The 18,045-nt window shown below is 46.4% G+C and overlaps 1 protein-coding gene across 1 annotated transcript; it reads right to left on the reverse strand.

Moving 5' to 3' along the window:
- Positions 1-6,973: 6,973 nt before the first annotated feature.
- Positions 6,974-16,174, reverse strand: BBC3 (BCL2 binding component 3). Its single transcript, XM_069986818.1, has 4 exons — positions 15,966-16,174; positions 12,686-13,029; positions 11,267-11,439; positions 6,974-10,013 (listed from the first exon to the last, which is right to left on the reverse strand). The coding sequence occupies exons 2-4, from the start codon at positions 13,011-13,013 to the stop codon at positions 9,897-9,899; spliced, it is 618 nt and encodes a 205-aa protein (XP_069842919.1). The 5' UTR covers positions 13,014-13,029; positions 15,966-16,174; the 3' UTR covers positions 6,974-9,896.
- Between the last annotated feature and the right edge of the window lie 1,871 nt (positions 16,175-18,045).

An 18,045-nucleotide genomic window follows, 5' to 3' on the forward strand; every position in this document is an offset into this window, starting at 1 on the left:
ATGTGGAAATCATGGATATAGTCATTGGCTGTATCCATGTTTTCCAGACAACCTTAGAGCTTTATCCAAGTTCAGCAGCCACCGCTAATCAAATACCGAACGTTCGGGTACGGATCGACTCGAACCCGGTTTGCTTATCTCTACTTATAACATAACAACATAGTATCTGAAGATTATTTTCATACTTTTACTGAACAAACACCATATACATTAATCAATATTACCCCATATTGTCACCATATAGTGGTAGATACACAGACTCTGCACACTGTTGAAGTGATTACATTCAGTTACATCCAGTGACTCACAGGGGGCGTCTTTTCTGACTGTAAACATTCTATCTCCTTTTCTTCTTCATCAAGCCAATATCGCCATGACAACTTCCCCATTCACGACTTGTATCCACAGAAAATGTCGAACAAACATTCATTTTATCCCCTGTATGAAGCTAGGTGCCCCCAGTAGGTAACTACCCCCCTATAGGTAGCCCATCAGTGGATAGCTACCTCCAGTAGGTAGTTGGTTTCTGTAGGTAGCCAGACATCCACCCCTATAGGTAGATAGGTACCCCCCTGTAAGCACTTGTCCAAATAAGTGAATATGCCCCCTGTAGGTAGTTGCCCCCATAAGTAGCCAGTTGCTACCCCACACAGGTAGATAGGTGCTCCCTATAGGTAGCTGGTGCTCCTACCGTGTTTCCCCGAAAGTAGGACCCCCCCGAAAGTAAGGCAGGGTGAGGGTTTCGGGGGGGTCCGCCAATGTAGGGCACCCCCCGATTGTAGAGCAGGGTAGCTGGGAGGGGGGAATGTAAGGCCGCATATGGGTGGGGTCCCTGGGGAAAGTACAGGAACTGCTACGGTACCTCGCTCCATCCAGGAGCCGCCCGTATTCCGCCTTCAGTAAATGGCCTGCGGCGCATCCTGCTGCTCGAGCTGCGATTGGCCAGTCAGCTCGAGCTGCGATTGGCCAGTCAGCCGGCTCGCAGCTGATTGGCCGAACGTCACCTCGTCAGCCCGGTACCGCAGAGGAATCGCGTTGAGACAGAAGAAAGGTAAGGTGTGTATGTGTGTCTGTGGAATGAGAAGGAACAGGGGAAATGGAGGGGAATGAATAAGAAGAAGGATAGGAAAGGAATAAGGAGGAGTGGGAGGAAGCATGAGAAATCCAAAGGATCAAAGAGGAATAAGGGGGAAATGAATGGGGATGTATACAGGAGAGGAATATGGAGGAGCGAGAGGAAGCATGAGAAGTACAGGGGGAATGAGGAGGAATGACAGAAAAAAGGAAGGGGAATGACTAGGAGGAAAAACAGTAGAGGAATTTCCCAATGTAAGGCCTCCCCCGAAAGTAAGGCAGGGTGGGACTTTTGGGAGTAAAATTAATGTAAGACAGGGTCTTACTTTCGGGGAAACACGGTAGTAGATATATTCCCCATGTATGTAGCCAGGTTCCAACTCTCCATAGGTAGATAGGTGCCTTCCTGTAGATATTTGGTGCCCCACATAGCTGTATGTCCCCTAATAAGTGGTTAACCCTTTCAATAAAAAAAAACAGGGAGGGGGGGGGGGGCATTTATGAAGACCGGTGTATGAGTATGCTGCTCTTAGCCCGGATTTACTAAGAAGCACACAACTCTTAGTAAACCCAGCCGGCTACACCCAGGTGTAGATTTATATTATGATTTACGCCTTCTCCCTGGTGTACGCCACGGCCGCAGCCTTCATAAATCTCCCCTACATATTCACTTCCTCTCTGCTCCCTGACTGGCAAGGCCTATTCTCCCCCACTGCTGGCATGAAAAGTGCGTCTTTCTGTACCAGGAGTGGGGGTGCAGAAGTCCTGTTCTGCTCCCCGATTCCTGTATACCACAAGCTCAGTGCAACCTGCGACTATAGAATAAATAATGGAGGGGAGGAACCAGAGGTTCCTTGCCCTGTTGGCTTTCACCTGCAAGCAGAAGAAAGCTGCCGAGGATCCATGGCAAGAGCTCAGGTGGTAGCTGTCACCAGCAGTTGCATCCTCTATTATTACTATTGGTGGATGACTACCATGCCTACCTCTTGTCCTGGCCCTGGCTTGAAGGTCAGAGATATATGGTATATGGCAGCAGAGAAACAAATCCCACAAATTACTAAAACGAATGCTGGCTATGATAGAAAGGTGTCACTGCTATAATAGAAAGGTGTCACTGCACACAGTGCCTTGCAGTTTCCTACGTATAGGGCTTTGTAGCCACCAATTGGTTAGAGCACCCATGCCTCCACCACTGAAAGGGCCTACAGATGGGTATATGAGCATCAGAACCGGAATATTCTTTATTACATGTATATCTCTGTAATGTCTGATCATGTCTATGTATGTACCCCCAGAATTATAAAGTGCTATGGAATATGTTAGGGCTATATAATTAAAATTATTATTATTTATAAACCACGGACGGTTGGGTGTGCCTCACTTACCTGGGGAAGAGATGTCACCAGAATGCACTTTGGGAAGAAGACAAGCCGGTGGGGGCAATGTAATGGTCTGGACAATGTTCTGCTGGGAACGTTGGGTTCTGGCATTGCGATACCCCCCTACCTAACCATTGCACAGGCCAAGTAGATCCTAGCAGGATAGTATAACCTGATTTTGGTTTAGTAGCCACAAGCTGCTACCAGGTAGAAACCATACTGTAACGGTGAATATAGATAGCATGAAACTTATACGGTGTAACTTTAGAGACCACATACACGCATGATGTGAGAGCACAGTTGTCAGGTTACGACCCTAACGGGATAATTCCCTAAACCGTATCTATGCAAATCTCTCTCTCACCGGACGGTTGCACTTTCCATATTGTATTTGTTATGGCTTTCACCGGGCCGTGCAATGTGCACACACCAGTACAACACTCACAGAGTGCAATGACGTCACTGACAGCCCTGTCATCTGAGCCGGGTCACATAAGCAATCTGACTTCCGGGGTCATTGAGGACAATATGTTGTTATGTTATGTTACGTCTGCCACTCTCACTGGAACAATAGGGACTTGCTCACCAAGAGGCCATTTCAGTACAAGCATCCTATGGGAATCCCAGGACAGCTGCGAGGGGACAATTATTACAGCGCGCACAGCTATCTGGCATGTGGGTGCAGTTCCCACCTGGAGGTTATTTCTGTGGCATTTCCTGTGATGTTTATTGTGGAATTTTACTGGTGTGCGGCACATGCCACCCACTCAGTGACTAACACAGCACAGCAGGACAATAAGAGCCCAGCACACTGTACTGTATGTATAGAATACTCTACACTGTATATTCCATTCCAGACAAGGTATACAGTTCTACTTCTATGGATGAAGTGTAAAACTTGTATCTGTAGATATATACTGGATGTGGCCTAGGTTCATGGTGTGTGCTTTCGGCTTCTCTTCCTCCCCTCTCACAGCATGCACTCTCATAAAGACAGAGAGAGAGAGATGCTGCAGTAGCTGCCATTAACTCCTTCACTAGTACTCACTGTAACAGCCTGGCCAGTAGCGGATTATAATAGGTCAGTTTTGTCGGTAGCCCGGGGCCCTGAGCCTCTGGGTGGCCCATGGCTACAGTTCTGCCATGATTTGCCAAAAAATGCTGCTTTTTTTTTTACTGCAATTTTTCACAAAGCAGAGCATAATGATATCTATCCTGTACTATGAACATCACACTGGTGCTGCCATAGTTACAGTAGGGTGGGGGGGGCCCAGGCTTGGGGAACAGCCCGGGGCCTATGGTAAAGTTAATCCGCCCCTGGGCCCGGCCAATTATTCCAGGCTGAGGGAACATAAAGAAGTTATATCCACTTATCCTGATGCCTGCGCGGTGCCACGTCCTGCTCCTGGACCCCAGTCAGCTGTCTTTTTAGTGCCCCTCGGGCTGTGGGATAGGTGGGACCTGTAGTCCCCACAATGGCATCCACAGGAACTTCCCATATTTTGCGTTCTGGTAACTTTTAGTAGTTCAACACTTAAAAAAAAAAAAGCAATTGTTAAAGGGGTTAACAAAGATTAGAAAAACATGGCTGCTGTGCCTGTCTTGTCCTCAGTTTGGACGTGTTTTTTTTTGCAGCTCAGTTTCATTGAAACTCAGTGAATGGATCTAAGTTGTCATACCACACATAACCTGAGGACAGAGGTAGCGCTGTTTATATATACAGTGGAGCCTTGGATTAGGAGCATAATTCGTTCTGGGACCATACTTGTAATCCAAATCTACTCTTAAACCAAAGCAAATTTTACCATAAGAAATCATAGAAATGCAGATAATTGGTTCCCCACCCCAAAAATAATGATTTATTATTCTGAATAACAGGTAAAACAGATGAAACAAACATTCAGAAACAGCAGAATATGTGATATTATAAGTTACTGTACAGTAATGGAGAGGATGGGAAACAAAAGGGCGGACAGAGACTGCAGGGAGCAGGAAGGAATGAGCAGGGTATAGGGTGAGCACAGTATCAGCACTCTCTGTCCGGGGAGAGAGGGGTTACAGCTATGGAGAGATTACCTCCACAGTCCTGTCCCCTGATGCAAGCCCCAGCCTGAAGTGGATCTGTTATGATTTGGAAGGTGAGGAAAACTTCCTGGGTCAGAGTACAGGGCTGTAGACCCCACTATGCAGACCATGCCCCTCCCCCACTCACGCTCCTACCCAGTACAGGAAGCTCTTAAACCAAAGCAATGCTCACAAGTCACAATTTAAAAAATTTGTAAGCTCTTAAACCAACTTACTCTTAAACCAAGGTACCACTGTATATATAAAGAAAGAAGTGTTTTTAAAGCCTGGATAACCCCCTTTAACCATTAGACACTAAATATGCATGTTTTTTTGGCCTAAAACACATTAAAGTCATGTGAATTTTTTTTTTTTTTATTATGTGACACTCACACAGCTATAGATGTATATTGGTAGGAATAACACTATTATTTCTGGATACGAAAAAAAAAGACCGTACCCAGAGCATATGCTGTGACTTTGAAAACTGACACTGCGCCTTTAAGTGTTGAAAAACGCCAAGTGAGTATGGCATTTCAGATTTCCCTACTGATTCCTAGCTACCATCTGGCCGCAGCGTGTTCTAGTCAAGAGACGCTGTGCAGCGCATGTAGCATTTCTATTTATTTTATTGAAATTTGATTCAAGCCTTAAAGGGGTTATCCAAGATTAGAAAAAGTAAAGCTTGTTTCTTGCAAAAACAGCGCCACCCTTGTTCTCAGATTGTGTGTGGTATTACAATTCATCTCCATCCACTTTAATGGAATGGACTTGCAAAAGCCCACACCCAAACTGAGAACATGGGATGGTGCTGTGTTTAGACGAAAGCGACCATGTTTTTCTAAGGCTGGACAACACTATTTCCTATTGCTGCCCCTGCGCAATTCCTTCTTCGGATGACGTCTCTCTATCCGTTCAGCCAATCACATGAGAGTGGGGGAGCGGCAACTGAAAACAAGCACAGCTGCAGTGCTGGGAAAGTGAAGGGGGCAAGTAGGCAAGCGTTCTCTTATAGGGCAGGTTCAGACTACAGAATTCTCGCGGATAAATTCCGCAGAATTCCGTGGCCAATATGCGCTCACGGCCACGTGCCTTTCCGCCAGCTCCATAGACACCATTCTATGGGCCGGCTGATTCCGCATTACGCCGAAAGAATTGTCACGTCAATTCTTTCGGCGGAATGCGAAATCAGTCCGCCCATAGAATGGTGTCTATGGAGCCAGCAGAAAGGTGTGCGGCCGTGAGCGCGTACAGAATTCCGTAGTCTGAACCCACCCATAGTGCACGGAGTTAACTTTGGTATTATCTTGCATAAAACTCTTTAAGTGTGTGTTCACATGTACAGGATCTGCAGCAGATATCAATGTAACTAAATAACTGAACACAGCATCAAATCTGCAGCGGATCCTGTACGTGTGAACGCACCCTACAGGGATTGTTCAGGATTAGAAAAACATGGTAACTTTTTTCCTGTGATTTTGGGTGTGGTGTGGTTTTACATATCCGTTTGATTGAAGTTAAGGCAAATCGATTATCGTCCGTATTTGGGCAATTATCGGCCATTACAGCTTGAACAATGTTGGCTGATCGTTGTCTTTTAATGTCTTTGAACATGTTGAAAAAAAAACAAAAAAAAAACGAGGAGCATAGCAGCAACCTGCTGCCATCGCTCTGTGTACTGTGTAATAGGATAAGTGGCAGCAGACTGACGCTATTTCCTAGGGCTCCCCCGGATGATCTGAAGATTGTCCGAGGAGCCCCCCTTGCTCTGCCAATTGCAGCTGAGCAGCTAATGATGCGGCAGTGGGGGGGGGGGGGGGGGCTGGAGCGGTCCGGCCTACCTCCTGAAGATGTCGCGATCGACCCAAGATGGCGGCCAGGGTCGACAGTAATTCGGTTAGTATAATGCAACACACTTCCGGGGTGGGGGGGGAACACAGGGAAGGGGGCCATTCACTTAAATAACACACATTACAAAGTTGTATAACTTTGTAATGTGTGTTATTTAGTGAATAAATGTGTAGCACCGCACTACCGTTTTAAGCCGTGATAACATTTTTAACATCTATAAAAGGTAAGTAAGCCGTTTTCAGAATCCCAACCACCTCGACTAAGCCAGACAGGGCTGATAGAATGATATATAGATATAAATACTTATGGATTTGCCGTAAATATTTGGGATGGGAATATCCATTTACCAGCAGAAATCCCATTTCCTATTGTAGTCCCCATTGCTTCTGCTCCTTCCCACATTGCACCCAGTCCTGGCACAGTAAATGGTGGAGACCAGATGGCTGCAGATGCCAAAGAGTAGCCTGAGGGCAACAAGGCCGCAGGTACGTTGGTCACATGACTGCGGCACAGTTATGATGCCAACCTTGCAGTCATGTGACTGCCCATGTGTTACGCCAGCTGGTAGCCACTAGCAGTCGAGTAACGAATCGTGAGCCAACAGATATAATTCAGATCCAAATTTTATTGAAAAGAAATACAAAATCCATGTACAAAAAGAACGCAATCACAAAATGTACAGAACAAAAGAAAAGAAAAAAGGATGTTTGGGTTTCACAGATGTACAGTATTTACATATATAACAGCCCCTTGAGTGAGGGGTCCCCTGGATTGTGCCCTGACGGGGACTGATACAGCTCTTATGATGTGGGTTAGTGGAAGGAATTGCTGCGAGATATGACGGCTTATTGTACGGAATATGCATGTGGACTAGCAAGAAATAAATATACTCGTCTCCGTTTCTCTCAGCATCTCTGCTGTAAACAAAAATATAGCCGACATTTTATAAACTGTACAAATAAAAATAAAATTTAATTATCTTAACCTTAAAGTGATTTTTTATTATTATTTTATTCTTCTTTAGAATAAACTGTAATAAACTCTGCCACTGGTACATGGGATGAAATATGGGACCTGAAGACAGGGGGCGCCATATCATGCACAGTGAGATCTGCTAGGAATCTGGGAGGTTTGGGGGGCTGGAAGCAGAAAAATATTGCTGTGATCAATGGGAAACTGAAGGTTATAGCTGCAGAAAGAACTTCACCTCTGTCGTGGCCGTGTGGATCTGGAGTGGACTAGCCCTTCGTTTAGATCCCGAAATTTACTGTGTATTAGACAGGTCCGCAGAATTCTTATAAGTAGGGCTTATATGTAACCAGGAAGTGCAATTTTTTTTTTTTAAAAGGACATAGAGATCTTTATATCTGCTCCTCTTCTTCTTTTGACAGGTCCGTAGGGATCGCTGATCCCTATGCAGAAACGAACTTTCAGTGGTCATGTAAAGGTCACCAGTAGGGAGACTGATAAAGCCAGAGCGAACAGTTCCCTTTGTCAGCCAATCAGATTGCAGCTTATTCAGTTGATAAAGCAACAACCCTATTGGTTACTAGGGGCAACCTTTTCACTATATTTAGCACTAATCTTTATAAATCTCTCCAAAAGTCGGACATGCTACTAATGAATGTCATCTCATTGTGGCCGGAAAAAAAAATATTAGGGTTGTATATGAAAAAGTACAAAAATATACCCATGCCTATGGACCAATCAGAAACCTGGTCACCATGGGCGATAGCACCATGTTTTTGTTCTTCAATTACAACCCCTAGCAGCTGAACAGTTTCCCCCCAGCAACCAATCGGATCACAGCTTTTTAGCATGCACTGGAGAAAATGGTTGCTAAGGGCAACAGGTTCAGTCTTCATCAGACGGCCAAAGAAAATTTGTCAGCCATTTTTTCTTGTTTTTTTGTGAATAAAATACCTGAATAATTCAAGTCAACCATTTTACTAGGTCCAGAAACCTTTAAGACCACCTTAAATTCATTCCTACATCTGTAAACAGGGGCCTTGTAGCCAACAGCAACCAATCAGGGCTTTGCTTTGGGTATTCCAGTGCAGTTTAGAAAATGAAAGCTCAATTCTGATTGGTTGCTATGGGCCACAAGACAGATCTGGTATGCAAGACCTTAAAGGGTTTTCCAGAATTACAAAAACAGTGTCACGCCTGTCCTCAAGTTGTGTTTGGTATTACAACTTGGCTCTATTAACCTCAATGGAACTTAACTACAATACCACGCACAAACTGAGGACAAGAGTAGCGCTGTGTTTTTAAAATCCTGGATAACCCCTTTAAGTCGTCACCTCAGGAAACAGAGCGATATTAAGATGCCTGGTTACATAAACCCTACAGAGAAATCTATAGTGCATGTGAGACAGGCAGCAGATGATCCACTACTGTCCTCACACCTTTGCGGATGCTATAAGTCTACTTTAAATCCTTCCTTTATGGACGGAGGCAAAATATATCCTCCCCCAGAGAGAATGTGGAAAAAAATATATATATATTTATACTTCAAAATTCTCATTTCCTATGAGATTTTAAAAAATTCTTGTTATAAATAAAGGGGGAAAAAAAAAAATACATAAATTACAACAAAGAATAAAATAAATAAATGAACTTTGTCCTTTTGTTTTTTTTTTTATATGTTAAATTTTTTCCTGGAATTTTCTCTTCCATAAATAGCAAAAAAAAAGTTCTGTCATAGGAAAGGATAAAAAAAAATGTTTCAGTATCAAAGCTTTACAGGGACTAAACGTCAGGCGTTGGCGAAGAAATAAGAAGTTTTTTCTTTTAAGTGCTATCAGGACGTAGGTTACTACAGCGTGGCAACATGCGGAGCTCTATGTATATGAAATTCGGATTCTTGGGCCAATCAAAGCATGCAAAAATGGGGGGCCAGCAAGATTTCTGTATGGCTTGTCTAGATTTCCACAATTTGGCTACAAGGGCAGTTTAGTATGGCTCAGAAAAATTCACCCTTTCTAGCCACAGATATGAGTGCATTAGGAGGGGGCACAACCAGACTGGCATCACCCCCCCCTACCAGGTGCCAATGGTGTCGGCGGCTACAAATTCTTCCATGTACTCAGTAGAAACTTTTTTTTTTCTTTTTGTTTTTTAAAGAATGTGCCATAGTTTTATTTCAACCGAAAACTCTTCGACAACACCACCGAATCCACACTCCCAATATCCCCCGTGTGTGACGGCCATCTTACAACGTCTTTACTGAAGAAAACCCACTTTGTTTCCACACGAAAAGTCTGCCAGTGAAAAGTAGGAAGATAAGGCATTTACCATATCCGCCATGTCCTTTACGGACGCCGGCCAAGGCCGAACGTCTCTCGCAGGTCAAAACCGATATAATCACTGGAAGAGTCGTTGCTTTTAATTCATTGTCTTCAGCGCGGTACTGTCCATGAAGACTCTACAAGACGCTCGACTTCCGGCCAGCAGAAGTCAGTGACTGTAGGCATCGGAGAAATACCCAATTCTTATGTACCAGTAGTCCACATGGCACCAGTCGCCTTAGTTCTGCGGTAAAATGTCCACAAGTGGATTGTACAAGGCAGCCACAATCTCTGAGATGATCTGGGTGAGGTGCCAGCGCAGGGGACCCCACCACTGCCGCTGTCCAACCTGCCTCTGGAAAAGAGGGAAAAAGACAGGACGTTAGATGTCAGCCATTGGACTATGAAGATATAGACAGAAACAGACAAAGGGAATGACTGACGCGCTTTATCCCAATCCTAAAATACAAATCTGACTGAAATCATAATTTGCAAAAAAAAAACAAAAAACTATGATCACCGAGATGATTTACAGCAGTGTTCTAAAACCTACAGGTCAGGGCATGATGGGAGTTGTAGTTCTGCAACAGCTGGAGAGCCACAGATTAGGGAACACTGTAAATAAGGGGATAACCCTATGATTGCATGATGGGAGTTGTACTGCCACACTGCATTAGATCATTGCAATTCCAAAGTAATACCATCAGTGTAAACAAGTTGGTGTTTCTAACATAGTTCTTCCTAACCGGTGCCACTTTATAAGTTGCAAAACTACAACACCCATCATGCTCTGACAGAGCATGATAGGAGTTGTAGTTTTGCAACAGCTGGAAAACACAAAGTTAGGGAACACTGTAATCAAGAGTATAACTGTATGATGCGAGTTGCAGTTTTGCAACAGCTGTAAAGCAGAGATCTAATGTAGCCAATAGCCTGGATCTGGAGTTTTCCTTAAAAAATAAATAGATCCCCTACTGCATTTTCAGATGCTATAATGATGTTTTGGCCCAAACAATAAACGGGGGGGGGGGGGGAGTCCGGTTTTTCAACAATTTCTAGTTAACCCACTATATGCTGACGCTCTCATATTACCACACCAAACCTTCCCCGCTATGATATCATCTATTACAAGCACTGATACAGCCCGGCCAGGTTTCACTAAACAACCGACGCTATTGTAACTTGTAAGTTTGACCCCCCCCCCCCATCCCCCTCCATCTCTGCCCTAAAGCGGTGTCTGCAACTTAACCCTTTCCTGCACCGCTCCACCAGGTTCTCCACCATGTGGATTAGCAGGTTTAGTCATTGCGAGGGGAGATAAATAAGACAGATGGAGGCAGCGGTGGGAGGAGCCAGGATCCCGGCAGGCGTCTGAGTCATAGGTTAAATATAGTAACACGTATAAAAAGGAGGAAGAGCGGGCAGAGACGAGCACACGCTAAATGCGCAGCACAAAGGGAAGACACACTGTGACGGCTCGTGCCGCGGAGGAGGACTGCATGTGCTGCGGGATAACAATGCGGGAGGGTAGCAATAACGCCGATATTAACCCCGCAATGCCCACATGAAAGTTACAAAATATATCGTAAAAGGGGCATCAACACTTACCCGTTGCAGATACCGTTCATTCATTTGGTCCCCAATCCTGCGCAAGCGTAGGGCGATCTCCCGTTCTATGGGCACTTCTCCTGCCAAGGGGCGATCTGCTTGGGCGTCATTCTGATTAGATACATCCGTGTCCATGCCCACCCTGGAGTGTTCATGGGCTGTGTGCCTGAGACCTGGCCAGGAGAATCACACCATACTCAGAATTAAAGGGGGGGTCTATGCTCTTAGAATGCAATGAAATTAAGATGAACGAATGTAAACTAGCAAGTTATATAGTTGAATCACATTTACGTTCACAGCACAAAGGATACATAGTACCAATAATAATAGTAAGAATCAAATAATATAAACTTGACTTCTAGTGTGACATGTAACATCGTTGCATTGACTATTTCTATACAGTAAATCAATGACCTCACCACAGTTACACCATATGTCCTCATACAATACATATAGGGAAAACGCAGACAGATCATCACTCCCATTCATAGTGATGCAACATATAGAACATCACCCGCCACATAAACAATGGGAATAATAAAAATCTAAGGGATTCTATAGAATAGTGTATGTTTCATTCCAGCACATGACCATGCCACTGTATCCATGAAGCCAACACTTCCAGACACGCTGGACCCATGCCAGGGTGTCATGACTGGTCTCTGGAGAACTGGCGCAGTGCCAGGCGTGCAGCTTCGTAAACAGGAAGAATAAGGAACATGTGCATGAAAACCTATTCGGTAAATAGGAGCGAAAAGATGGACTTATATGGTGAGGTCGGGGATAGGAGACGCCTGCGGCACCTGCAGGGAGAGACACCTGTGGTATGCCGGGTGACTAGAGCGACGCCCAAAGAGACCGCACATGGTTAGAGAGTGAGTAATGAAAGTGAGTGGTAATGCGGCTAATAGGTCAGCACCACTTCAGCTACCGCTACACACTGATAGGCCATCCCGCATATAGAAGCAATAGGAGGCGCTCTAAGAGTTATCTTGGTCATTGGGGAGTATGCCACTTACAATCTGCTCTTGTATCCTAAACAGGTATCTACACGTCCGTCCGCTTAAATTTCACACACTGATCTTATTGTTAAAGGAAATAGGTGTCAAGGCAAGTCGGGGCATGTCTACACACTATAAACTGTATCCAAATTCTATAACACCTATATCTGGGGTACAGGTGTAGCAGAGCAGAGTTTGTCACTTGGCACATAATGCATTACCAGGGCTTTTATATAGGAGTCAGAATAACCTGGTATCTAAGTACTGTGGCCGAGGCGATGGCTTCTTGCCCAGTAGAGGAGAATGATCCCAGAGCATTGATCAAACTCAGCTCTGCTACATACACATCTCATTATACATGCAATAACTGCAGCACCATCACAATGAACTATTGTAGAAAAGATCTTTTACGACTTACCGTAGGCAGTGGTTTCTCCTGTGCTGAAGGATTCTGGGTAAGGGCAATGTCTCTGTTCAAAGGGGGTCGAGGAAGGTTCGGGGTCACAAGCATTAACCATTCCAAGTCCGTTCTGGGAGTGGGGAGCGGGGCGTCTCTGGCACACAGGCGATAAGGACCGGGAGGAGGGGGTGGTGGCGGCGGGATGGCTCACTGGTAAGTTCTGTTCACAGATTGTAGAAGAGGAGGCTTCACAGGCACTGACGTCAGCAGGGAAAGTACGGCCGGCTTCGGACCGGATATTTCCCACGGGCTCGGAGGTACTTCCGTCATGAAGTGGTCTCGCCATTTTTTGAATTTGTAATCTGGTAGAATGAAAGAGAAAAAAATACATTACAAAAATGTAATTATAAACATTCCCATCTTTATATAGAACAATATCATATTCGCATATTCGCTACGTAATATGCCTTTCAGATCAGGCAGGAAATTTCTCCTTTCTTCTATGAATTGCACCTGTAATCCCAGTCGCTGCCGACCAGCGGGATCCATGCAGCGTTATTGAGGGTGCAATGCACCATAGTTTCCGCTAGGGGGCGGTGCTAGCACCTCACTGTCACTGTTTGTAAACAAATCTTACAGACCGGTGTGTAAAAATCCTTATATGACCCAGCGTGTGTCGGACGGACGCTCAAAGAAAAACTAGACAGGGGCTTTTAGAATAACATTGCGGGGGCTTCTCCTTCCTCCCAGTAACCTGACAGCATGAGGACAATAACAAAGCGGCGAGCGGTCTCGGAGAGGACAGGACAATGCACTTGTTTTGCAGCAAGGGGCTGCGGGATAAGACGCACTGGGTCTCTAGGCAGACCACAGTGACTATATCCATAAGGTCCCATGTGTTATCGTATATCGAGACTGCATCACATTCCTGAACAGTCTCATCCAGACCCCTGGACATCTGATCTCTCATGTGTGACAGCCAGCTGTCACCTAGATTCCTATAGCCCCATTATAACAGAGGAGAATCGCAAAATATCACCCATCCTAGCCGGCGTTTGCTGCTGCACCCTCCACGTGGCATCAGGCTGGCACACCGGCACTGAGGGCATCACACCACCCCTATACCTGGCAGCACTCTGTGAGCTCAGCTACATCTGCTGTGTAAACAATAGGGATCAGGGACTGCAGGGAGCAATTTTAGGAAAGGTAAGGGTGGGTCACTGCAAGGCTGGCAGGAGAACGCAGACAGCGACAGTCATGTGAACGGAAAACCCCTTGCGAACATGTCAGGGCAGAAGCAGCGGACCACAGAGGACTCATCCACACGAGATCTACAGACACCCGTGTATAGGAGGGATAAATAATAGATGCAGCATATACACTCGATGGATACCCCACCCCAAGAGCAGACTATGGCAATGTAAACATCCTATAGCCCCCCCCCGCACAGACCCCCATAACTCACCCTGCACAGGTACAACACACTACCAGCCAATGATCCCTACCGGTTGTGTCGTCTAACTTACAGATTGGGGGGTCTATAGAGACTGCACCCCAGGGCTATACAGCAAGTCTAGCCAGACATCCACAAGGTGCAGCCAATCCAACATAACAGAGCTCCCCGGGCAATGAGGAACCCCTGGGGTGCAGTAAGGAAAGGCTACAGTCCTAGAGGTGCAGGGGGGGACACAGACATTTCTGGGGTGCAAGAAGGAGGAGAAGTGGTATATACAATCTAGGGGTCCAAAACAGAGATATGAAAGTCTAAGAGGGGCAGAAATTCTAGAGAGGCAATAAGACACATACAAGAAGGAGCTAAAGAATTGCAAGGGGTGCAAATAAGCAACAGGGGTACAGCAAGACGAGGCAAGAAGCATGTGGGTGCTGCAAAGTGATATAGAGGTGCAGCATGGTAATACAGACATCTTAGGGGTGCAGCATGGTAAACAGGGGTGCAGCATGGTAAACAGGGGTGCAGCATGGTAATACAGACATCTTAGGGGTGCAGCATGGTAATACAGTCAGGTTAGGGGTGCAGCAAAATGATACAGGGGTACAACAAGACAACGCAAGAATCGTGTGGGTGCAGCATGGTAAACATAGGAATCTCAGGGTGCAGCATGGTAATAGTCAGGTTAGGGATGCAGCATGGTAACACAAACATTTTAGGGGTGCAGCATGATACACAGGGGTGCAGCAGGGTAAACAGGGGTGCAGCATGGGAATACAGTCAGGTGAGGGGTGCAGCATGGGAACACAGACATTTTAGGGGTGCAGCACAGTAATACAGTCAGGATAGGGGTGCAGCACAGTAATACAGTCAGGATAGGGGTGCAGCACAGTAATACAGTCAGGATAGGGGTGCAGCACAGTAATACAGTCAGGACAGGGGTGCAGCACGGTAATACAGTCAGGACAGGGGTGCAGCACAGTAATACAGTCAGGACAGGGGTGCAGCACAGTAATACAGTCAGGACAGGGGTGCAGCACAGTAATACAGTCAGGACAGGGGTGCAGCACAGCAATACAGTCAGGACAGGGGTGCAGCACAGTAATACAGTCAGGACAGGGGTGCAGCACGGTAATACAGTCAGGACAGGGGTGCAGCACAGTAATACAGTCAGGACAGGGGTGCAGCACAGTAATACAGTCAGGACAGGGGTGCAGCATGATAATACAGTCAGGACAGGGGTGCAGCACAGTAATACAGTCAGGACAGGGGTGCAGCACAGTAATACAGTCAGGATAGGGGTGCAGCACGGTAATACAGTCAGGATAGGGGTGCAGCACGGTAATACAGTCAGGACAGGGGTGCAGCACAGTAATACAGTCAGGATAGGGGTGCAGCACGGTAATACAGTCAGGATAGGGGTGCAGCACGGTAATACAGTCAGGATAGGGGTGCAGCACGGTAATACAGTCAGGATAGGGGTGCAGCACGGTAATACAGTCAGGATAGGGGTGCAGCACGGTAATACAGTCAGGATAGGGGTGCAGCACGGTAATACAGTCAGGATAGGGGTGCAGCACGGTAATACAGTCAGGATAGGGGTGCAGCACGGTAATACAGTCAGGATAGGGGTGCAGCACGGTAATACAGTCAGGATAGGGGTGCAGCACAGTAATACAGTCAGGATAGGGGTGCAGCACGGTAATACAGTCAGGATAGGGGTGCAGCACGGTAATACAGTCAGGATAGGGGTGCAGAACAGTAATACAGTCAGGATAGGGGTGCAGCACAGTAATCCAGCTATCTGGGGCTGCCGGTAATATTCGGGGCGCACATGAAGCCACTTACCCGTCTCACAGCTGTGCCCCCGGCTTCATGCAGTCATCACCATCGGTTTCTCCCATAGAGCGGGCGCGGGTCAGGGCGCAGTACGGAGCTCTCCCGCAGGTTACACGGAGCGCAGCACACACACGGCTCACAGAGTTTCCACTAACAGCAGAACTGGAGCAGCCAGCAGCCAACTTGGACAAGCCCCGCCCGCTTAGAGCGGAGACCTGCAGACCACGCCCCCCGCGCGAGCCGCCGCTCAGCCCCCCCTCCTCCCGCCTGGGGCTCCGCCCACCATAACATCAACATGTTAGGGCATGTAGAGATGCTGCACATTGTCAGCCGGGAGCCGGCAGGCGAAGGGTTAACCAGGCAGCGACATACGGAAGGGGGGGACTTAACCCTTCACACTCCCTCTAATCTGCCTAATATTGGCTCCTGTGACTTCATGATGTATTAGCCACTAATGGTCTTATAGTATTGCCCGCACTGTAATCCGGTAATCCCGATGTATGTCATCTATAAATCGTGATGTAATCTCCAGCAGATCATGGCAAGGTCCTGGGGCTGTGCTCTAAAGCCTGTGGAGCATGCTGGGAGTTGTAGTTCTACAACAGCTGGAGCACCACTCCAATGCATTAGATGTAAACAAGTGCCGATCGCCGTGCAAAACGTCATATGTTCTCCATTGCACCTGCGGTGAGGGAAGGGCGACCGATCACATGACCTACCTGGTGCATTACCTCTTTGGTCGTAGTGTAACATTGTAAGTCCTTAAAAAGTTGCAGTAAATCCTATTTATAGACTGGTAGGATTGTGCACCCTTTTAGCGGTCCAGTATCACCCCTGGGGGAGGAGGGGCAGTGGCTTGTGCCTCCCTGAGCAAAGTGAATCGCAATGGTGGATCAGATTCAGTGTGCAAAAACATTTTGGACTTTTTAGAAATGTTGTGATTTATTTCTGATGCTGTTATATGCATTGCAGCTTCCCCTCACTACCTATACTCTGCATGGGGCCTGGCTGCTCAGTGTAGGGTACAGAAGCAGGGACACCTTTCTCTTTGAGAGGAGTCCCTGCTCCTCTACATACTTTGCATGGCCAATCACAGAGCAGTTCGGACACTTCTAAGTCCAAACTAGACCCAATAAAAATTTTAGAAGAGGATCAATGACCTGCTCAGTGTAGGGTACAGGAGCAGGGACACATTTCTCTTTGAGTGGAGTCCCTGCTCCTCTTTGCAAGGCCAATCACAGAGCAGTTTGGGAACTTCTAAGTCTGAATTGGACCCAATACAAATTTCAGAAGATAATCAATAACCTGCTCAGTGTGTAGGGTAGAGGAGCAGGGACTCCTTTCTCTTTGAGAGGAGTCCCTGCTCCTCTAAATAGGTTGCAAGGCCAATCACAGAGCAGTTTGGGCACTTCCAAATCTGAACTGAGCCAATACAAGATGATCAATGATCTGCCCAGTGTAGAGTACAGGAGCAGGGACTCCTTTCTCTTTAAGAGAAGTCCCTGCTCCTCTAAATACTTCCCATGGCCAATCACACAGCAGTTTGGGCACTTCCAAGTCTGAACTGGACTCAATACAAATTTCTGGAGATGATCAATGATCTTCAACTTCGGCTGCGAACCACAACTCCCATTATGCCTTGGAGCTATAGTTGCTATATAGGAGCTCCATAGGTGGAAGGACACTACTAAACATCATCTCAGGGATCAGATCCCTGCAGATTGTGGATTCACTCTTTAGATCCCTCTTATGGGACTTGCTGGTGTGAACGATGAGAGTTGTGGTTTCGCCACAGCTGTAGAGCACGGCTGTCACTTTCGGCCTGTACTTTATTATTATCTCAGTGTGAGTCTAGAATAATACACATAACCTTATAATCACTATGTGCCTCTTGTGAGTAGTGTCTTACGTGGGGTTGTTCGAGGATGTTCATGGTCGCTAATGTCTATGGCAGCGTTCCCCAATTTGTGGCTTCCAGCTAATGCAGAACTACGACTCCCAGCATGCCCGGACAGCCGAAGGCTGTCCGGGCATGCTGGGAGTCGTAGTTCTGCACTGACTAAACAGCCACAGGTAGGAGACAACTCTA

This window comes from Dendropsophus ebraccatus, chromosome 10 (assembly GCF_027789765.1).
Source record: "Dendropsophus ebraccatus isolate aDenEbr1 chromosome 10, aDenEbr1.pat, whole genome shotgun sequence".
In the NCBI taxonomy this organism is placed as follows: Eukaryota; Metazoa; Chordata; class Amphibia; order Anura; family Hylidae; genus Dendropsophus; species Dendropsophus ebraccatus.